Source organism: Pezoporus wallicus, unplaced genomic scaffold, assembly GCF_028554395.1.
Source record: "Pezoporus wallicus isolate ANWC-B61680 ecotype Strahan unplaced genomic scaffold, APGP_CSIRO_Pwel_v1 contig_2439, whole genome shotgun sequence".
Lineage (NCBI taxonomy): Eukaryota > Metazoa > Chordata > Aves > Psittaciformes > Psittacidae > Pezoporus > Pezoporus wallicus.
This window is the reverse complement of record NW_026638501.1, coordinates 635,072-658,330: the sequence shown is the minus strand read 5'-3', so window position 1 is coordinate 658,330 and position 23,259 is coordinate 635,072. Positions and strand designations below refer to the sequence as shown.

Sequence of the window (23,259 nt, the reverse complement as noted above, 5' to 3'; positions counted from 1 at the left end):
CAAGCTCTTAATTGGTAATTGCAAATTGGCCTTATAAACTACTGGAAGCCACTCAACGGAACAGGTTTCTTCACAAGCTGCCCAAAAGGGTAACCAAGATGAGGTGGCAAGTTTTCACCTAGGCCATGGTAGGGAAGAAGCATATCTCAAATGTCATTAAATGTATCTATACATTAAGATGGATAAAGGGCACTTGTTTCGTATTTGAAGAGGCACATTACAAATCAAACTGAACATCATCAGGAATAGGGGGAAAAAATACTACAAAAAAACAACTCTACACGAGAAAAAAAAAAAAAAACAACACACCCGAACACGTAACAGCTAGAGGAAATGCAAGGAACAAACACACAACCCTGAGGAAGGCCACGACTGCTTTGCCCCACAGCAAGAGCTGCAGCACCTCACACGGCTATAAGAACAGCGAAGGAACGTTGAAAGGAGCGGGCTCTCCTCTGCTCCCTTCACTTCGGGAGTGCAGAAACCCTTCCATTCCCTGCAGCCCTTTTCCCAGCGGCAGGAACACCTCGCGGTCCCACACCACCAAGCACAAAAACCACCCAATCCCTCAGCCACCGCCACAGGCCGGGTACCCAACGAGAGACGCTTTATCCGCGCGCCTCCACCCCGCCCTCCGCGGCGCACGCACCGCCCGTTCCGCCCGCTCCGCCCGCGTGACGTCCATAGCGTAAACAAGGCGGTGCATTCTGGGAAGAGGGAATCGTTACGTGCAGGAAGAGGGAGCCTCCATCTTAGGCGGTCGACGGCTTCGTGCCGGCGGGATGGCGGCTGATAGCCGGGAGGAAAAAGGTAGCCGGTACCAAGGGTGTGGGCTGTGACTAGGTGCTGCGGAGGGGGAATGGGTTGAGGGGAGCAGCAGCCTTCTCCTTCAGCCGTTCGCCCTTCCTTGGGGCCTGGTCGGTTACTCGGCCTTCAGTCTGCGAGATGTCCGTGAGGAGAAGGAAGGGTAGCGGGGCCGCGAGGCATTCTTCGAGGAGGATTCTTGTGTTCTTTAGACGTGGCGTGTGGGGGAAACAGTTCTTGTTTGGCGCTGCGGTGCCGGAGGTGGTAGGATGGATCACCATGCTGTAATGTGGTGCCCCGGCTGCAGTGCGCCCAGGACAAGGTGACTTGAGAAACGGACATAGGAATAAATCTGTGGGCCGTAAGCTCAGCGTTAATGGCAGCAAGTTACTGCTGATTATCTTCTCATAGAAAGTATGTGGGTTTGTTTTTATTTGTGCTTAGGTTTCTGGCCGTTTTTTTTTTTGCTGGATTTCTGCTGGGGAATGTAGTTACTTAAACAAGCAGAAGCTGATTTTGGAATATATATGGTTTTGTGTGATGTTTGCTCGGCTTTTTGCAATTAGTTATGCTTTCTGAGTACTGTCATGAATAAGTTTGAATTAAAGGAATCGGACGTTTCCAGGGTAATGTATGCTGGCAGCTCTTATAACTGCCTGTCACTGTGTACGGGAGCTGAAGTGATCCCCATGTGGTCTGTGAGATTATAAGAGTCAGTCCTCACAAAAGAGTCCATTTAAGAATTAAATCCAAAATTTATATGTAGAAAGTTGCTGTTTGGTGGTTAGTGCAGATAATAGCAGTGCTACAAAAAAGGTAAAGGACTATTGTGGTGGTGTGATTTGCTTGGTTTTTCTATGGAACATACTTCATGTAAAGTTTTTGCAGGATAGCTATTCATATTTCTGTCAGAGTAGTGAGGGTTTGCTGCCTCTAATACTTACTGTGAAATTAGATCACATGGAAAATTCCCATTAAATTTTGTTAGAACTGCTAAGTAAAATTGTTGTGTGTGATTATTAGCAGCGTTACTGTAAGACTGGTGGGGTAAGATACAGTCAAGTTACATTGAAACAGATGTGAGCTGCCACCACGGAGGAGCAGTGAAATTAAAATACTTGCTGCTGTCACCTGTAAATTTGTACTCGTAGAATCATTTATCCAGGTGGTTTTGAACTTTTTATTCTTTGGAGGGGTTTTTTGTTGGTTTGATTCGGGGTTTTCTTGTTTTAAATCACTGAGGATAGTCAAGTCATGACTAGCAGTCAAGAAATGTTTGTGGTTTGTATTTTAACTTGTTTTTAATTTTATGGCCTGTGAAGGGATTGAATAACGGGTGTTAATGCACATATGTTTGTAGCTGAATTTATTTAGGCTGTAAATGCATCATTATTTTTGTGCTTCCTTTTGAAAGAGAAATGCTATGTCACTGCATGAGAAAGTGGAAATAAATTTCACATACCCTTTTAGTCTGAAATTGCTTGGTCTTATCTGCTCTGTTTGGCAGATTACATTTTTGCTTGGATCCTTCCTTGAATAGACCTAAAGCACATGGCCAGCAGAGGAAAAGTGGTCTCCCCAGGTTACTTTAATGTTGTTTTGGATGAGTTAAATTTGTTCATGGAAGGATCCAACACACCCAAGTCAAGAAAAGATGAGTTGTAGGAGACCCCAGCTGCAAATATCTGTAATGGAAAGGAGTCATTTAGACCTTCCCCCTTGAGCAGTGATTAACTGTAAGAAATCTGTCCTCTAACAATTTTTTTGTTTATTTTCTTTTGCATTTCCTGATGCTTCTCTTGTCTGTATGAGATAATTTAGCTCATCAGGTTGAATGCTAACAGGGGCAGTTCAGTGAGTGGAATCATCTTGTGGAATTCAGTTGAGCAGTATACTTGATGCAAGTGAGGGATGGAAATTGTATGTTCAGATTGTCCTTTTTGCAGCACCAGGCTGCTAAATAAATCTGGAAGTTTACTTTTAAATAAATTGGATGAATTTATCTACAGGAGGGATTTGGAGGCAGAACTCGCCCTGCTCCCATCTTTTACATACTTGTTTAGGGTTCCAACTATAAATCGGGCCCAACTAACCTGGGAGGGATTTATTAGAGAGTATATGTCATGTCGGATTTGCATATTCTATTAAATTTTCTTTCTCATTTATTACTGAACCAGCTAGTAATGTGAGTCTTTTAGCACTTCTGAATGCTACTGCAGTAGTTAGGTCAAATGTAGTTGCCTTGTCAAAAGGGAAACAAAGCTAAGGTTCATTATGTGTGATATGAGATTGGTGATATTCTAATCCTAGTGCACCTCTTTTTCATCAGTGTCCAGTAAAAAAATCTTGTGCTCTGAACTTGCCCAGTCTTCTGCAGGGAAGCAGAATGAGAGCCAGGAAATCACAGCCCATGTTTAGCAGTTGCACAGCCGTGAATCTCACTGTTGTATATCTCTCGGTAACAGCAGGAATACTTGCTATGAATATATAGGTATCTACAAACATAAAGGACTGTTTCCAAGAGAGTTATGATGCAGCTTCATGTGATACTTAAATGCCCTTTAACTGTAAACTGCCAGGGAAAGGCCAGATGCACCTCTCTGCCGCTGCCTTTGCATCAGCTACGGTTTGTGCAGTTCAGGGACCACTTCTGCATTCCCCTACCATAGGAAATGTGGAGAGATGCCAGCAAGACAGCTAGCAGACATGCTGACTTGACATTCAGTAGTATATAGTAGAGATGCAATTGTAACACTTTTTTTGTGGTGTGGATTGCATCTTTTGTTATGCAGCTAAAGATTTTGAGATAAACAAATTGCCAAACTCTGGAGGACTTTGCTGCCTTACAATAGAGGAGTCCTTACCTGCTGCTTTATAACATTATACAGTATGTCTCCTTACAGATACTGTTAACTAGCTGAATCGTTGGAGTCTGCTCTGCGTTCTGTTCCCTGAACACAGTAAATAGAGTCAATCGTAGTAATATAAAGTGGAAGGAACTAAGAATTCCAGAGTTCAGGAGAAGAAATATAAACTTCCAAAATTAATACATTTTTTATTATTTTTCCCTTTGCATGCTTAGGCTTATTTTTTAAAGTGCTTGAAATACAGATCTGCTGTCTTAAAAGCTGGTGAATCCTTCTTCTACCAGAATTGCCTTATATCCTCTTTGGCTTCAGGCAAAGTGAAACAGTTGGAAACAGTGATAAATATTACAAGCTGTGTGACCAAGCGTGGTGATTTACTGCTTCTAACTACTTCTGCTTCCCTTCTTAAACTTTTTCCCTTTTTGTCAAGGTAAACTAGTTGTATGTTCTTGTATGTTCTTCTTGTTAACTTGCCCTGTTGTGGTTTTTCTACTTGGAGGTGAACCACAAAACTCACCTTCCTAATGTAGAAAAGACAACAAAAATAGTGGGGCAGGAAGGGAGACAATTTAAGGTGTAAGTTCTTAAAGATTTTGAGGAGAGAGATCCTTCCTCTTTGCTTTTGGCACTCAGACTCTCTTGCAGTCTTCTTTTTCTCAAATTTTGTACAGGCTTTTTTGTTAAGCTTTCATTTGTAGGTCAGCTCTCCTGCAAAGCTTGTGTGACATGAGGAGCCAAATTGGACCTTATTCAGAGTCCTAAATGCATCCTGTGACGTATTTTAATTTTTTTACTGGCTTTGCTTGATTCTTCTAACTTAAATTATAGCAGTAAATCAAGGAGACGTTAATTTTTGCCTTGTGGCAGATCTGAAACCCTAAAGGAAATGTTTGGGTTTGTAAATGCTAGTTCTACTGTAGTATAAATACCCAGACTTTTTATAGGGTATTTTTAACTTTTTTTTTTTTTTTTTTTTTTTTTATTCCAGATGGTGAACTCAATGTTCTGGATGACATTTTGACTGATGCTCCAGACCAAGATGATGAGTTGTATAACCCCGACAGTGAGCAAGATAAAAGTGAGAAAAAGGGTAGGTAGTGGATATTACGCAGAAATGTAAATGGTAAAAAGAGTCTGTCTTATTATGGCTAAAGTCTGAAGTAGCAGCTCTTAAAACCTTATTCAAAGAGTGAAAGAGTTCTAGAAGTTTTTATTTCATGTACATCTGCTTTTTCACCTGACCTTCCAGGCAAATAGTTAACTAGGTTTCCTTTTGTGTCAAAAGCAACTGCTGAGTCTGGTTTATTGTGAATTCATTTGCTCTTAGTAAATGACTGTCTTTTTTGGTTCAGTGAAGTGAAAATAGAGCCAAGGGTTTCCTGAAGTCTGGTTCCAGCTCAGTTTTTGTTTTGGCTTTAGGTCAATCCCATCAGCATTTAATTCAGCATTCCTGTATATAAAATTTAGAAGTTGCCTACCACAGCCTAAAGGATTTATCTTTTAGAGTAAAATTTGTGTTTTAGAACATGAGTTGTTCCTAACAAGCAGCTTTGAGTGTTACTGCAAAGCCTACAGGTGGAAGATGCTACCCATGACTGCAACAGGGAAATTACCCAAAATAGAGGAAGTAGGAGCCTCTGCAGTTTTTTGTTTGATATACTGAATAACATTGAACTTATATCTTTCTATTAAAGGATCAAAAAGAAAAACTGACAGGATGGAAAATGCTGAAAACAAGAGACAAAAGCCTTCTGTGCATTCATCAAGGCAGATGATGCCAAAGCCTCCTAGTTCATCAGTTAGCAATAACAAGAGAATAGTGAGTACGAAAGGAAAACCAATATCAGAATACAAGAATGAGGAGTATCAGAGATCTGATAGAAACAAGCGTCCAGATGGTGATCGAAAGACACGCATGTCAAGCAGTTCCAGGGAACCATATAAAGGACAACCAGAAAAAACTTGCTTGAGGAAGAGGGATATTGACAGAAGGGCAAAGTCTTCTACACCAGATGGTTCAGAGGTATTAAATATTTTTGCTGCCTTATAAATAAAGCAATTCTATGAGACTTCTATAAGGCGCATTCTCTTAGGACTGTGTGTGCATCCTGACAATGTTATATGACTGCTGATTCACTTTTTCTTTAAACATCAGAGAATCAGGCATGATGTGGATAGAAGACCAAGCCGATCCAGCCATTCTTCTAAAGAAGAGGTGAATTCTGAGGAATATTGTTCAGATCATGAGACTGGCAGTAGTGGTTCCTCTGAACAAGGCAACACAGAGAATGAGGAGGAAGGAATGGAAGAAGAGGAAGACGATGAAGGGGAAGAGGATGAAGAGGTGGAGGAAGATGGGGAGGAGGATGAAGAAGAGTATGAACAGGACGAGAGAGATCAGAAGGAAGGAAATGACTATGACACGCGAAGTGAAGCCAGTGATTCCGATTCTGAATCTGCCTCTTTCACAGATGGGTCAGTTAGATCAGGGTCTGGCTCAGATGCATCAGGTAGGTAATACCTAGCATGTGAATCTGAAATAACCTTGCCGTTGAAAGTTAGCTGCTTTTAAAAATAACTACTTCCTGACTATGGCAAAAGTAAGTCTTAGGTAGCACAAGTCATTAAGATACTAATTACGAAATACACCGTCATAAGGGTTTTTTTATAGTGTTATTGACTGCTTTGGCCTTGCTGTTCAACTCTTTGAAATGTCAGAATTTGTATTTTCTTAGGTATCTAATGGCTTAGGTTCCCATAAGATTCTTTTCAAGTTGGTGTTGAACTGTTCTGGATTCATCTAGATGAGTGACAAGGTAGACCGGTGTAAAAGCATCATCTCCCCAAGGAAAGGTAGTTTAATCTTAAATAGTAGCTGCCTTCAGCATAGGAAATCTAAACCTAAATTGAAATGCTTAGCTACCAGGGCAAACTTAGAAATGTTTTAAGCAGAAACTAGAAACAGGTGCTTTGCAGTTGTATATTACAACTGGTCCTAACTTACACATGTGAAGTGTTAATGGCGTATATAATGTTGTGTTTGGCTGTTTTCTGTTTTGGTTTTGTTTTTGCTCTTGTTTTAAGAAAAACAGTTAGCAATCCTGTTAAGATTCCTCTTGTGTATCTTCCTTGTCTGAAGTCTCCACAGGTCGTCATCCTGCTTAACATAATGCCTTTTTTAGCTCAGTTCTGCTGTTTGGAATTGGAGACCAGAAATGTGTAATCTGAAGACGAGTGAAGCTGTAGTAACTGTTCTAAAAAACTCTGTAGTATAATGTAACACTTTTAGGAGTAGAAGTAATTGCCTATGTGCCACAGTGTTTTGTTTTCATACCTCTTGCCTTTTTGAGCTCTGAGCAAATGAGCTCATTTCACTGTCGCAGCACAGTTTGTGCTCAGTGTTGCAAATTTGGCTGAAGACCTAAACTACCCTTACTTAAAACACCTAGGAGATGAATTATGTGTCTAAACTTTGCACAGAATTATTAGATATTTAGAATTTCTTTTCCTTTAGTGAATGAAGAACTTAAGAAGTCAGCATTAGCTTCTTTTGTGCATAATGCTTTTGGGGCAGCAACCACAATTTCACGTGCAAGTCAAATGCCAATATCACTATTACGGATGTTATTTTCCTGTCTCAGTACTTCTCAGTTTTGCCTGATGTTTAAAATACTGCCTTTATTTGTTATGGGTTTTTTTAGATGAGAAAAAGAAAGAGAGGAAGAGAGCTAGAGGTATCTCTCCAATTGTTTTTGACAGAAGTGGAAGTTCTGCATCTGAATCATATGCAGGTATTCTTTCCTTTTATTGCTTGTCATCCTGACTTGCATCAAATCTTAATGTGTAATCTAAAATAAATGTAACCGGCTATAGAGATATATGGGCTATGTAGCTTTGTATAATTTGGTATTGAATTCTGGCATGTTGCGTGTGGATACCTTTGGGGGGAAGTAGGCTTTCTTGTTACTTTAATGCTATTCTGTTGCTTAAGTGGAATTTTCACTTTTTTTTTTTTAAACTTGGAAGATGATGATTCAGTGACTAGTTTTCTGAGTAGGAAACTGTTCAAAGACTATTTAAAAAAAACAAACCCAAACTAAACAACCCAAAACCAAATCAAAAAAACAAACCTAAAACAAAACACTCGTGCACATTGAATAGTATTTTTTGTGTGTGTGGGTGCGCGCCAGAAAGCATAATTTGTCATGAATGAAAATTGTATGTGACAAGGCTGTAGAAATTGTATCTTATCTCTATTAAGGCTCAATCTGAACAAATGTACTTTGGCTAAACACAGGTTCAGAAAAGAAGCATGAGAAATTATCATCTTCCGTTCGTGCTGTCCAAAAAGGTATCATTTAAATTTGAATTTTTAATGCATGCCACATAGCAAGCCATTGTCTCTGTTCATTAAATTACCTGTAAGTAGTAATGTTCCGATATAAATCACTTTGAGCACATAATCGTTCTAAGCATAACGAGTGAATCTTGAGCTACTTTTGCATATGTTGAAAGCGGTATGCAAAAAGTTGAGTCACATTGCTCCTTGCAAAAATGGCAAAGCAAAAAACAAAACACTTGCATCTTAAAAGAGGAACATTTCAGCATTTTCTATTAGAAAACTCATGGTGATACGAATATTACCCACTATTTGACCAAGCATTCTTAAGGAAGGAAATTCAGGCCTGTATATCGGAGCATCACTGAATCATGCTGATTTTATTTTTTAATTACCTCAGTATTTAAGTTTTAGTTTTGATTTGGTTTCCCCTGACATCGTGTGCTCTACAGCTTAAACTTCAAGTTGGGTGGTTGACTGTGATAATACACAGGTAGTAACTGGGTGGGATACAGTGTATTTTGAAAGAAACAAAGAACTATTTACATGCAAAGTGACATTTTTGACAACCATAGATATTTACAGTCCAGCTTATTTGATGCTTTGTTTTTTCAGACCAAACAAGTAAACTTAAATACATTCTCCAAGATGCAAGATTCTTTCTTATCAAGAGTAATAACCATGAAAACGTATCACTTGCTAAAGCAAAGGTATGTTGAATTTTCTTTAAATCGATTGCTTTGCCTATTTTCAAACACACCCACCTTACTATAGGAGAGCATATACATGCATTCTTTTCTCCATCTTGGTAGAGGCAGGGATGAAAGCTGCTGTCCTCTGATTCTTCAAGGGTAGGTATTCTGCTTCCACTGCAATCTAGAAATGATTCTAGCCATTTATCTTGGTAAGAGTAAGGTAAAAAAGTGGCCTCAAGATCTGTTTGGTACCATCCTTAGTTACCCTCCATTGGGAGTGTGCTCTGATGGTATTTTCTTCCTTTCATCAGCAGCTGTGTTCATATCACTGTACTGTGGGGAGGTTCAGAACATTGTTTTGGCTTTAATCTAATGCTATAAAAAATTATAGCATTTTTTCAGTTTATTCAGTTTTATAGCAGTTTTTCAGTTTATTCAAGGTTCTGGAAGCCTTATTGTAGAACTGTATGCCTGGCAGTGCTGATATAAGTGAGTTCTGTGGAAGGGATTCCAGTGCACTGGACGTCTGCTGAGGACTGGCACTAAGCCACTCTGGTGGTTTTGTATTTGCATGTGTTACTTGGAACAGCTTGTAAAAGAAAAGAGCTGATTTGCAGTTACACAATATACACAGAGTAGGTATTTTCTATTAATGAAGATTTTTCTAAAATAGAATAGCATTAAAGCAGTTAAATCTATCTAAAGTGCTGGTCTCTTTGGCTCCCCCCATTCCTCCCGCAGCCTCAGCTTTGGGTTTGATCTGTGCAATGAACACCATTATGATGGGTGTTTGATTTAGCCCTTTCAAGGAGTATATCCTTCCTGGGTCTCGTTCACACTTGGGACTGCAACAATATCCTTGTTCCTAAAGTTCTTGGGGTGGATGCTTTGTGTCTGAAATGTGTAGATGTCAGTGCTTTGCCACTGCACTTTCACAAAATTGGTTTTTGTGTTGACAATGTAATAAGTTGTTCTAATTCACAGTAGAACTTCACAAGTAGCTAAAAGCAATATAAATCTGATTGAAAAGTGTTGAAAAAAGAACAAGGAGTTCTCTGGTAACTAATGAATTCTCAGAGTTGCGCAAGCACTAACCTGGGCATAGAGTAGGACATGGGAACATACTTTCAATAAAAAAGGAAGGGGTGGAACATTTTCTTTGCTAGATCCTAGATTATATTATGAGGCTGAAGTTTAAACATACTAAACCAGCATACTTCTCCTCTGAGTTTGCCCAGAGAACGTACTGGGGAACTGATCTTGCTGAAAAGTAATGCATCAGACTGGTGTTCTGCAGATTAGCTCAGCTGGTACCTTAAAACAAATTTGGGTTATTGTGCATGGCTACACAATGGCTGGTGAAAGGGAAAAGGTGGGAGGCTGAACAAACTGTTTTGAGTTGTCAATTTGAACTGTTGGTCTGGTGTCTTTCATGTTTCTACCCTTTCACTAAAAGAGTTTTAAAGTCTGCAAGCTGTCCTACACAAATCTGTCATGCTAAGGTTACTGAACGCTGCTTGCCCCCCATTAGGTATATATGCTGCTGGCTTTTCATCATTTGTGCATATGATATAATAGATGACCTCCCAAAGTTACTTAAAACATGCATTAAAGATGCATTAAAAACAGTAAAACCAAAGGTCTCCATATAACAGTCCATCATTATAATTACAAGTGAAACCTTACACATGGTCTAAATGCATCTGCAGTGTTACAAAAAAAAAAATATAAAATTGAAAAGTCAGTGTTTTAAAAGTTCCATCAGAGGGCAGGCTAAAAATATTTTCTGAAATAAACTGAATTTAGCATTACCTTTCTCTTTCCATTCTCTTCTATTCCAGAACATGAGTTTGGTCTTGTTTCCCTCATCTGCACTATATACTTCTATATATTTAGCTAAATCCCTTGAGATGAACTCTTACGTTTTGGTGGTGGGATGGGTATTGCTTTGTTTTAGGGAGTATGGTCGACACTTCCAGTGAATGAAAAGAAGCTCAATGCTGCATTTAGATCAGCAAGGAGTGTTATTTTGATATTTTCCGTAAGAGAGAGTGGCAAATTCCAAGGTAAGGGAAAGTGAGCTATTATAAAGGTAAGTGAAATTAAGTTTTGTGTGCAGCAGCTTTTATGTTGTGTTTTTGTTACAATTCATGTGAAATCCTTTAGGATTTGCAAGACTCTCTTCAGAGTCCCATCATGGAGGATCACCTATACACTGGGTGCTGCCTGCAGGAATGAATGCAAAAATGTTGGGAGGTGTATTTAAAATTGACTGGATTTGCAGGTAAATAATTGTTGATTTACATTGCTGTTTAGTAACAAGGCATTATAGTACCTTTTATGTGTAAGACTGGTGGTGACAGCATCCTTTTGAAAACCCAATTCAGCCAGAATTCTCCAGTCTCCCCAAATCCTACATGTTACTGAGCTTGGAACTCAGGTCTTCACCTGACATACACAATAGAAATTTATTTTTAATGTAGGCAGTAAATTAAAGATTTTAAATACTTGATTGTGTTCCTTCACTGATCTCTTGCACTGAAAACAGAAAACTGTATTCTCTAGTCTTGGAGTAAAAACTGCTCACTTGAATAGACAGCTGTGGATAAAAGGGAAGAAAAATCCTGTAAGGACAGATCTTTGTTCATCTGACATCTTGGCATCTGGCTGAACAAAGAAAATGCTGCTGCTCTAAAATAATGACAATAGTACAGATATTTTTGCATAATGTATAGATGGTGAGCAGTAAATTCACTGACTTAACTAAGTATGTCTTAAGGAAAATATTTTAGCTCTTTAGAAAAAGAGCTGTATCAGTCCTGTGGGATATATTGCATGGTTGTACAAGCACTTTGGACTGCCAGAAAGAATAAATACAGGGACAGTGAGACTCAAAAGTAGAGAAAAACCTAGGTTGGAAAGATCCTCTCTAAGTTACTGACTCCCACGTCCAGAAAAAAGCGGTTCTGGCTTCATAATTAGGTCAGATGCTCAGGGATTTATTCCAAGGGGTACCATGAGCTACAACCTCACATTGAGACTGGTCAGTGTATTTAGGTGGTAAGACTGTACAAAAACATATCTTCAGTAAGATAGCCTGTCATAGTGTGGACTAGGTAATATTGGAATAAGTCAAAGTGAAATCTTCAGTTAGTAATACTTCATACATACTAATATATTCATTCTGAGACCTGACAGTGCAAAGGGCAACAGGATTATTTGCATGTAATGTCTTGCTGTATTCGATTTTAATTTTTTTTTAAATGAAAAATGGAGGCAACATTATAAATGATGCCACTTGCATATTTAGGCGTGAATTGCCGTTCACTAAGTCTGCTCACCTGACCAATCCTTGGAATGAGCATAAGCCAGTAAAGATTGGACGCGATGGACAGGTCTGTTAATTTTTTTTTCTCTTTAACCTTTGTGTTCTACTGCTTGCTTCCAGCTTTGCACACACAAAAGTTTTTGAATCTTCTAGATCAGTTGCTGCTTGCAGTAGAGTACTGTGACAAAGGTACTCGGCTTATTTCTGTTGTGGACAGAAAACAGTAGGGTGCCGATTCTGTTGTCATGTTTGTGATTAATAGTGTTTGATGCTTCAAAATAATATCATGTTTTGGATGTGAAATGTAATGTGCCTTGCATTGTATGCAAACCTGTTTAGCATCAGTTTGTAAGAACAAGTTCTGGTGTTTCCAGCTGCATTCTGCATTGCATTATTTTTATATACTGAATTGCTTAGGGCATAGACTGTACCATTATATAAAGTATATGCTGAGTAAATGTTAAGTGGAGTGGGTGGCTCTTTGCCTTGTCAGACATACCAGAGTTGCTGCTGTCATCAAGTAACCCAGCCTTGAATAAAATAACAGGTTCTGTTTTCTTACAGGAAAGTAAGATGGTAGTTGCGCAATCCCCATACTGTATGGAAAATGTAGATTCTGTGTGTTATATTGCCTATAGACACATTCACTTTATTGGGTAGCAGAAGTAAAATGGTATTTTTGGTCTTGTTTATAATATAGTGTGAACTTTAAACAAAAAAAAAGGTATTTTAGTTTGTTTCTGTTAATTGGTTAAGGAAATATTTTTTAAAAGGTTTTGCCCCCTTCACTGTAGGGTTGCAGTCTTGTTACGAGTTTCATCATTTCTCCTGAAATTGTTGTGCTGTTCACACAGCAGTTGCTGGGCAAACATTGCGTGATGCTTGCTCTCCCTGCTTTTCAACTCTGGTTATTTTCTGAAGTGGTGGCTGTTTATCCATTTACATTTTATGTAACCCTGAATGGATTTATCTTCTGAGGATGCATACGCTGAGCTTCTTGCATTTATGACATCCTTTGGGAAGGCGTTCCACAGGCCTGCTAGTCACCAGGTTGAAGAAGCACCCTTTTTGGATTGTTTTGCTACTGGCTCCTGTTAGTTTCATTTGATGGCCCCGAGTTTTTGTACTGGAAGAGGGAGTCAACATGTTGATCTCTCTCACTCTCTCCTCCAGACAACTAGTGGTGTCAGACACTCCCGGTGTGTCCATCTTGTCCCCCATGCCCTGCATACTCCTATTTTATTCTAGGCTGGAGAGACCCAACTTGCTCAGTCATTGCATGGAATTGTGCTCATTCAGTTATCCTTGCTGCACTGCTTTGAAGCTTTTCCATTTCTGCTGTTCCCATTTTTTGAGATGCAGGGGTCAGTATTTAAGGTGTGGAGTCTGTGGAACATGGACTTTCAGTGTGATATGATGACTTCCTTATTTAGTGTTACTTTCTTAATAATCTTGAACACACGATTTGCTTGTTCTGACTGGTGTCAAGAGTTGAGCTGGTATTTTTATGGACCTCTCTATCATATATTGAAGAACTCACTTTTGACTGGTCAACTTCATCAGGCCACGGCTTTATATGTGAAGCTGGGATGGATTTTTTTCTTCCCTGCATGTGTTGCTTTTCTTTCTGTAATAGGTGGTTATTTTCTTTGGTTATGAAAAACAGTGCTCTGATTTTGTGGCAAAAGAGTGATGTGGCTTGTATGTCTTATGGGAAGATACGGTTGCCCCAAGTATTGGACTATTTTCTGAGTAGTCCCTAAAGAGTGAAAGGTAATGTAAGTGAACTTTGCACTGTCTCGATACTGAAATCTCTTCAAAGTGTTTTGTTCTTGTTTCTTGGTTTGGGTTTTGTTGTGTTTTTTTTTTTTAAATATATACATATATATATGTTGTTAATACGTTTGGGGAGAGTCATTTCCTCAGTTTATAAACTACTACTGAACTTCTAACTAATTCTAGGAAATTGAGCCGGAATGTGGAACCCAACTTTGTCTTCTCTTCCCTCCTGATGAAAGCATTGACTTGTATCAAGTCATTCATAAAATGAGGCACAAGAGAAGAATGCACTCACAACCCCGATCAAGAGGACGCCCATCCCGTCGAGACCCCGTTCGGGACCTGGGAAGGTTAGAAACGTTCTTTGGACTGATAATAGGCACATGTATCAGAATAACGTGATGGAGGAATATGATTCGTCAAAGCTTTCCCTGCGATAAAGAAGAGAGAAAATCCTCAAATCAAGCTGCATGGACAAGTTTGTGGCTTCATTGAGGATTTCACATGGTTCCCCGGTCTGTCATTTTTCAAGAGGAAAATGGGGATCTTTACTTTTGCAGAAAAAAAAGCTCTTAAAATGCTGTCTAGTTTAGACTAGATGATTTATTAAGATAATGCAACATGTAATGCTAGCTGTAGGTAGGCTTGGATGGATAAAGAGCAGGCTAGATGGAGAGAAGGAAATAATTTATATGCCAAAAATGTGTTAATATCTTGTAAAAGCCTTTTCTTTCAGGTATGTCTCTGGATAAGCCTTATCAAATATGGGACTTTTATAAGGATCACTTAGAATTTTGCAGAAGATGCCGCCTCATTTTGAGGATAAAATATTTAAGTTATTTTGATATTCAAGAGGAGCGTTATTGGGACTGTTTCAAATTGTATCACCGTGATGTGTTAACCCCATTGCCAAATATTCTCTAACATGTAACCACTGAATTCACACATCTTGCTGAGCTTCTGAAAACAGTAGGTTCTTTCCAAAAGGGATCAAGTGGCCCTTGGAGACCCGGCAACAAACCAAAAAGAATGGCTGTTGCTGTGTCTGTATATACAACCTTTCCAGATGCTGGCAGTACCTGTGGACTTTAAGTATTTTTAGAGGATCGACATGGTTATTGATCACTGCTATATGAACTTAACATCATTTTCCAGAAAAAAGGGGGGATAACTTGTTGCAGAATTGGAGAAGTCATTGCAAAGAACTGATATTAGCCCTTCTGCCAAACACCTTTTCCCCCGTGTAGCCACTTTGCATACAGACTGATGTATGGTTTGGGCTGAAACCTTTGGTTAAGTTTCCTCTGTGGAAACGTCCTGTGGTAGGTACAGATACCCAACAAGAGTCCCCATTTCCTTGACCTTAAAAAAAGGACACTGTAACGAGTAGGTAGGAGGAAACCTGGCAGCACCCCCTATTTTTGGCTTTAAAGGACTGAACACCAAGATGGCTTTTGAAGTTAAGATAAGAGGTTTCCAGTGCAATAAAGTATATACAAGTGAAGGTTTTGCAATGGACTGCAAACTATACATATAACACCACCACACCTTCTCAAGCCTGCCAGGGCCTCCATTTATGTGTGTGGCTTACAGCTTAAAGTCAGTAGTTGGACTACTATATGAACTGTTTCTATCATATTTTATACCGGTCGTAAATGCACTCTCAAAACTACAAGAAAGCGGTATGTTTATTCTTTACACCAGCTTTTATTTTCCTTGATCTGATTTTGCTGTTAGATGCAACTGCTTTGGTTTTTGGGCTTTTTGCTCATAGTAAAGAATCTGCTTTCATTTTAAAAAGCTTAGTAACTGGGTATGGTGGGCTTTAAAGGTTGACGTGGGAAAGGGGGAGGAAAGATTATTATAAAATTAAAAGCTACGTGAGTTTGTTACTCAGTAAGCAAGTTACAAGTAATTAAGTGATTTAAGAAAGTGTAAATTTTTTGTCATAAGGAATTATATTGTTGGGAGTGCGGGAGGGAATGGATTTGTAGCTGCTTTGTCTTTTAAAACACTGTTATGTTAGCATTGGAGTCTCCCGTTAATGTCTGTGTACCTTGGTGGAGCAAAATTAGCAGCCAGTTTCTGTATTAAACATAACAGTAACTGGAATGTAACTGGTTTATAATTAAGGTTCCTCCCTGAGAGTGAAGTTCTTAACATCTCTTCTGTAAAAAAGCTGTTTGTATAGAAAGGATCCCCAGTTAACTTAATTATTAGGAATCTTAAGTGTTCTTAAACTTTTTGTAAGAGGCACCACTGCATTGCTGGTATATTGCTTAGAATAGAAATTGTTAGAAATAATATCATTGGTCTACCCAGTTAGAGGAGCTACAGTGAAAGAAGCAGTTTCACAAAGCATGCACAATTTTATATATAAATGTTATGGAAATAGACTTTTTATAGAATTCTTTACTCCATAGCTATCAAATACAGCGATGTCCATGCCTTCTGACTGTAATGGTCTGTCTTGCTATCTGTTTTCACTGTAGTTCTGTAAATTCTTTTGTTATCCAGTAGGTTGTTTCAAAATGTAATGTGGGGAGTGCAGTGTTAAAGCATTAAGTCTGTTTTAGAGAAATTTGTTACCCTTTGTTTGGTACACAAGTACAGTTACCTTACCTACCAAAGCGCCTGTAGCCAGAAAGTAACAGTGGAGGGGATTTGTTCCCAATTATTAAATTTAAATTTAATCTGTAGCAAATGGAATTCAGAACGATTTAATTGAGATCCTGGGCAGCTCAGGCTGTGTCTGTGAGGTATTCTGCTGTTGATGAGTGCTCCAAGCAACCTTGTTTAATCTTTGATATCTAATTTGTGTAGGCGTCGACCAGAAGATTATGATATTCATAACAGCAGAAAGAAACCAAGGATTGACTATCCCCCTGAGTTTCACCAAAGACCAGGTTAATATCTTACTATGAAGATTTGTGTGCACCAATTCACAAATGTTTTCTCTTTTACTGTATCCTCATAACTCAGAAGTAAAATACCGATATGTCTGGGATAAAAAAAAATGGGACTTGTCCCAAGTGCTGCCTAATGGTTTAAAGCACCTCTCACAGAAATCAGCGACAGTTTCACTGGTTTGAGAGGCAGCTGAGTTAATCTGGGCTGAGCCCTTTTAAGAGCCTCAGAATGGTGTACATTGTGAATTATCTCCTCATTTTGTTAATACTGGCACAAGAAGTGGCTTGACCTACTTGACAGTGCACTAATTGTCAAATTAAAGTGCTTATCAGAAACTTCCAGCTGGGAAAGTCAGCTGTGGTTGCCTGACTAGCAGCCTCTCCTTAGAGATGATGGTTATGTTTTCAGAGGGCATTTATTTATAAGCTTGACAACAAAGGGAGCGGGAAGTTTTACAGCACTTTACAAGAGGGTCTAATGATGAGTTTGAGATGCAAAAAGTGTTGTTGCTGCTCCCTGGCTTTCCAAGACCCTTGTTTAGAGTATAGAACAATTTTTTTTTTTTTTTTGAAAGAATGAAGCTTGGAAGCATAATTTTACTAGCATAAGCATGCACCATATTACTGAGCTCTTTAAAGTTTATTTCCTGGGATTTACTGAAGCTGTAAGAATTCCTTGCCCTGTGGGGCTTTTCCAGATGTTTTTGTTGTTTTGTATTTTCTGTGTAACATTGTATACAAAACATTTTAGGAAATCAGCCTTAAGAGTTGCCCAGATGAACATGTTCTACTGAACACACAGTTAATAGCTAGTAGCAGCCATGTGCAGACAGCCAAGGGACAGTACCCTTTGAATTTCTGGGCATTCCCAATTACTTGACTAAAATTCAAGTTTTACTTACACAGATAACCCCTTGCGTGTTTACTTGTACTGTGAGCAAGTTCCTATGGGTGTATCTGTATCATTTTTTGTTACTACACAAAAATGTAGTAACATCTTTGTTAAAATTATACTATTTTTCTATACTGTCTACAAGAAGTTCTAAGTTTTTGAGAGGTATTGTGAAAGCAGAGGCAATGGCAAGTAGACACAACTTCATAGCTGGCACAGAATGAAAGGACAGTTTCTAATGAGAATGTTTTTTAAGACTGTTAACTTGAGATGGTATATTGAATTCATACTGCTTGATGTTTGAACAGGGTATATAAAGGATCCCAGATATCCCGAAGTAGACAGGTAAGGTGTGTTCATGTTACTCATTTTATGGCCTGGTAACTTGCCTGTACGGATAAATTGGATTTAGTTCTACAAATTTTTATTCCCAACAGACGATTTTCAGGAGTCCGACGAGATGTATTTTTAAATGGGGTAAGTTGGTGCATGCGGACTTGGGGGGAACTTTTATATTCAGCTTTCTGCACTTCCAAAGAACACTCATCATAAATGTTAATATTATATCTTTCATTTTAGTCCTACAATGATTACGTGAGGGAATTCCACAACATGGGACCACCACCACCATGGCAAGGAATGGTTTGTGTCTTGCTGAATTCATTTTTTCTCTGTAGAGTGTGGCTTTTTTTGTTCCACTTGAGAGGAGCCCAGCATATTTAATGTGTGCTCAACTCTTCCCTTTTCCAGAATGTAAGCTTTTTAGGGGGAAAATTATTTACATCAAGTATTTTGTAATATACTTAGCAATCCAGCAGTACAGCAGCAGGAGTCTGACTTGTTTTTGACTTGTGAGAAACTAAAAAATGATGAGGAAATAGCAGAACCCTCTTGTAGCCTACATAAGATGATGTGATGAAATTTTGTGTTCTGATAAATATTCATTGCAATTGGCTTTCTCTTAAACAGCAAACACATCAAAGAGGTGGACTTGCTGCAGAGGCTCATGGAATGGACTGGCGTGCTGTAGTGTTGCGTGGTAGCTTGCTTTTGGCTGTGGCAGTGAAGCATGCAGCAGAGTAGTAGAATGTACTGCACACTGTAATCAAAATAAGTCTTGCTGTGTTGCAGCCTGTAATGAAATGCACTTTTTTCCCAGTCGTGAGTGTATGTGTGAACACACGTATCTACAGCTTCATACATGGAAATCAACTGACGGTTCATTTGTACAGCTTTGGTTTCACTATGTCAGGAGGAGTAGTCATTATAACTAGTCACTTTGATTATATTTAGTAATTCTGGCCCTGAGTGTCCTGATTTTGGATAACTGTAATGAGTCTTTTGGCTCTTGCGTATGCTGTGAATGAGCAAAAGGCAGTGTCAGATGCAGGGATGCCACTGCAGCTTCTCATTTTTTTCAGGTGAAACACAGCTCTGTTTTATTGTAACTGAAAGAAGTGAACAAAGTTGTCAGACTGGGAGGAAAATGTTTTTTCGAGCACAGCTAAGCCTCCAGAAACTCCTTTCTTCCCCCCCCCCCTTCCCTTCTCCCCTATTCTGCATGCTGTTACCCTAAAATAGTCATCCTAAAAGCCAGCACTTCCACCTGCTTCCTTTGTGACAATAATAAGAGCAAAGATGCTTCGGTTATATGGGAAAGAAAGGCGTTGCTGATTGAAGAAACGGAATAGAATAGCCAAGACACATCTTGTTTAAAAGAAAAAAAAATCTAACATTTTGTCATAGAATTTGTCTTGCAGAGTAAGTTTACTCATTTAAAATAGGAATATAGTTACAAGGAGTGGCACAGAAAAGCTTGCTGGTTTGGACAGAATTCACATTCCATATAGATAGATTAAAAAAAAAAAAAGAAAACAAATGAGCAACCAACATTTAAGTAGCAAAGTTTTCATGTACAGTGTCGTGGGAAGGGCATGGTTGGGGGCTGGGAAGGGGTTTTGCCCAGACTTCTAAAAAAGCAATGGTAGAGAAGTAGTAAAGCATGCAACTTAATGTAACATGGTCTGCTGTTTGTTCATTTAGGAAGCTGTAATCACATATATTTAGGTGTCATGCTTTCCGTCTGAATGGCAGTATCTTTTGTTCTTAATTCCAAGGGCTCAGCTGTGTGTGCATTTTTTATTTTTTTATTTTTTTTTTTTAAATCTTCAACCAACTTCCTGTAACTTTCTTGTAGCCACCGTATCCAGGTATGGAGCAACCACCACACCACCCTTACTATCAGCACCATGCACCTCCACCTCAGGCTCACCCTCCATACTCAGGACATCATCCTGTACCACATGAAGCAAGATACAGAGACAAAAGAGTAGTAAGTGTCCACGGAGACAGAGGGTGACAAGAGTCTGCAGGCCAGAGTACGAATTTGGGGTACAGATGTAGCCAAACCTGAGACATGTTGATTTTGATAAACTGCATTTTTAAGACCTGTCTTAGTTTTCCTTGGAAAGAGCAGTTATTAAGATTGACTAGAGACTTCCAGCATTCTTTAAAAGCCTCTCTCACAGGTGATGTGTAAGTGCAAAATACTCAGAACATAACTCTTGCACTGAGATGTGCGCTTAAAATGGCTTCCAGCTGTCCAGGTCTGAAACTTTTCATGCTGAAGCTCAGTGTGAATAAGGACTTGCCTGCAACATTGCTTGTGCTCATGCAGACAAAATTACCAGCAGAAAAGTTTGTGTTTTTTATAAATTTTTAGACAAAAAGTAGCAGATTGTTCAATAATTTCTGTTAGATGGCTTTGAAGGCGGCTTAGCTTTCAGGTCTCTTGAACCCAAGCGTCTGTACAGTGGAGGCACACACATAGTGTTACCCTGAAGATGAAAGAAGAAACTTGGGCTTATGGATCATAGAATCACAGAATGGTCTGGGTTGGAAAGGACCTTAATATCATCTAGTTCCAACCCCCCTGCCATGGGCAGGGACACCTTCCACTAGACCAGGTTGCTCCAAGCCCTGTCCAAGTTGGCCTTGAACACTGCCAGGGATGGGGCAGCCCCCTCTTCTTTGGACAACCTGTGCCAGTGCCTCACCACCCTCACAGTGAAGAATTTCTTCCTTATATCTAACCTGAACGTCCCCTGAATGCTGGACATAATTCCCCCCACCCCACACCTCCAAGAGCTACAGCAAATCTTACGGATAAGGCAAGGAGGGGATTTTAACCTGGGAAAGAAATAAACATAGCTGTCCTTTCATCACAGCACGACTATGACATGAGAGTAGATGACTTTCTTCGCCGCACACAAGCAGTTGTCAGTGGACGGAGAAGCAGGCCTCGGGAGAGGGACCGAGAGCGGGAACGGGACCGTCCTAGAGATAACAGAAGAGACAGAGAACGTGACAGAGGCCGGGATCGTGAAAGGGAGAGAGAGAGGATTTGTGACCGGGACAGAGACAGAGGTGAAAGAGGTAGATACCGAAGATAATCTATCTGGAACCAGTGCTCACTTGAAACAAAAGCTTGTATTTTTTTGTGTGTTTACAAGTAGTACCTTTTATTTTCAGCTGTCTACTTAAAGTTCATTGTGTAGAAGGATTTATAATGACCCTCTCTATTCCAAGCATGCAGTGAACTGTGAACTGGAAAAACCCAAATCAGCCAAAAATAAAACATGCGAAGCTGACACTCAACTTCATGTTTCTGTTGGAGCAGAATGGGAAACAGCCGAGATTGTAGATCTTGGTTAATTCTCAATAAGTGTTCATCTACTTAGTGACTTTACTCTAGGTTTTTGAATACTGATGAATAACTGCCTTTGTTTTTTTCCTTTTTCATTTGCTTTGATGTTTTCTTCCTGTGTTTTCACATGGTTCAGTGGGAGAATGCTGCTATCAAGTATGCAAATATTGAAGTATGATTTTTTTTTTTTTTACTGTATGGCAGTGTTGTAGCAGCCTTTTTTTTTTTTCCCCCTCCTCTCGACCCCATTTTTTAACCCTATCTGTAAAGTCAAGTGTTTTTTCAGTCTTCAGTAAGGAAAGCAATATTAAGAAGACACTATTGATATCTAATTTTTAATGTTTTTAAAAACTATTCCTGTGTTCAGTAACATTTTGGTCAATTCTCTTGTCTAGTCTCTTTCCCAAATGTACACATTGCTTGGAATGTTCACAACCTGCCTGTGTGGAACCAGAAAATATTGCTGTATTCTACATTGCTACAATTTTTTTTATATAAAAATAAATTGGTAACTATTGAAATGATTAAAACTCCAGATCGAGTTTCTTGGTCTTCGAACTTTGCCAGCTTTGATAGATTCTGGCAGCTCTAGGAAAGTACTTGTCTTCAAAAATAGATAATAGGTTCTTGTGATAAGTGAAGTTGAAGCCTGAATTCAGGTAAAGAACTTCTGAAATAAAAGATAATTGATTTTCTGTTTCCACAGTGAAGTAGTCAACAGCTCCTGCAGCTAATCGGAGTTAAGGCCATACACATTTAACTTAATGAAATGATCCTCAAGCTATCAAGAGGCTATCCTTGGCCATAATCATACCTGTCTCCCAGGAGTGTGTTAGTTGTGCAAGACCGAGGCTCTCCCCATGTCTTCTTTATAGTGATTACTGCATCACTTGCTTTCTCTGATCTAAGAAATACTTCAACCTGAGTGCCAATGATAAAACTGAAAAAAAGAAGTAAAACTTGTAGTAGAAGTTGTTCAATTTCTGCACCTATTTTGCACTTCTCAAAACTTGTTGTCATGGTTTAAGCCCAACTGATAACTGGGAACCACTCAGCTGATCGCTCGCTCCTTCCCCTCCCCTGGGTGGGATGAGGAGGAGAATCAGAAGATTGTAAACCCCATGGGTTGAGGTAAGAACAGTCCAGTAACTAAAGTATAATACAAAACTACTGCTCTTACCACTAATTAATGACAAGGGAAGTAACAAGGGGAGAGAAAATGAAACTAAAAGGGGGAGGGGGAAAAAACAACAATAAACCCAAGTGATGCATAATACAACCACTCACCACCTGCCAACTGATTCCCAGCCTGACCTGAGGAGCAGTCTGGGCCTTCTGGGTAACTCCCCCCAGTTTATATACTGGGCATGATGTGCTGTGGTATGGACTACCCCTTTGGCTAGTTTGGGTCAGGTGTGCTCTCTGCTCCCTGCTGGCTTCATTTGCCACTCCTGACCGGCAGAGCATGAGAGATTGAAAAGTCCTTGATAGGGGTAAACATTTCTTAGCAGTAACTAAAACATCAGTGTTATTGGCATTGTTCTCAGACTGAAGCCGAAACACAGCACTGCACCAGCTACTAAGGGGGAAAAATAACCGTTAACAGCTGGACCCAAGCCACTTGTGTGAGTAGCACTGCCTCAGTGGCCTTCATAACCTTTCTTCAGTGACTTCTCGCATAACAAAGCCAGATTGTAGCATTTGCTTTAAAGACCTCCAACTCCACAGTGCTGAGTGCTGTAGCCGTTTTTACGAACTGTAATACAGGATTGGCCACAATGTGGCAGTTGTGGAAACTTGTGTTTTAGATAATTTGGGCTCTGTATATTTTAGTCTGTGCAGCTATAGTAAGCATCTACATGTGCTAAACAAGAAGTTTGACCTCCCAGCATGCAAGTATATTGGGAATGTTTTAGATGTTGAATGTTATATTCCTCAGA

At 39.4% G+C, this 23,259-nt stretch overlaps 1 protein-coding gene across 4 annotated transcripts; it reads left to right on the top strand.

Annotated features, from left to right (window-relative positions):
* The first annotated feature begins 681 nt into the window (after positions 1–681).
* On the top strand, positions 682–22,120 carry YTHDC1 (YTH N6-methyladenosine RNA binding protein C1). Of its 4 annotated transcripts, XM_057411042.1 has the most exons (18): positions 682–810; positions 4,660–4,761; positions 5,366–5,694; positions 5,827–6,181; positions 7,373–7,462; positions 7,969–8,022; positions 8,626–8,720; positions 10,663–10,771; positions 10,872–10,989; positions 12,016–12,100; positions 13,996–14,162; positions 16,636–16,718; positions 17,922–17,958; positions 18,051–18,090; positions 18,193–18,255; positions 19,811–19,945; positions 20,841–21,048; positions 22,026–22,120. In XM_057411042.1, the coding sequence occupies exons 1-18, from the start codon at positions 783–785 to the stop codon at positions 22,031–22,033; spliced, it is 2,106 nt and encodes a 701-aa protein (XP_057267025.1). In that variant the 5' UTR covers positions 682–782; the 3' UTR covers positions 22,034–22,120. The 4 variants fall into 4 exon arrangements, with proteins under 4 accessions (XP_057267025.1, XP_057267024.1, XP_057267026.1 ...); XM_057411041.1 differs by lacking the exon at positions 22,026–22,120 and having other exon boundaries at positions 20,841–21,854; XM_057411043.1 differs by lacking the exons at positions 7,969–8,022; positions 22,026–22,120 and having other exon boundaries at positions 20,841–21,854.
* The last annotated feature ends 1,139 nt before the right edge of the window (positions 22,121–23,259 follow it).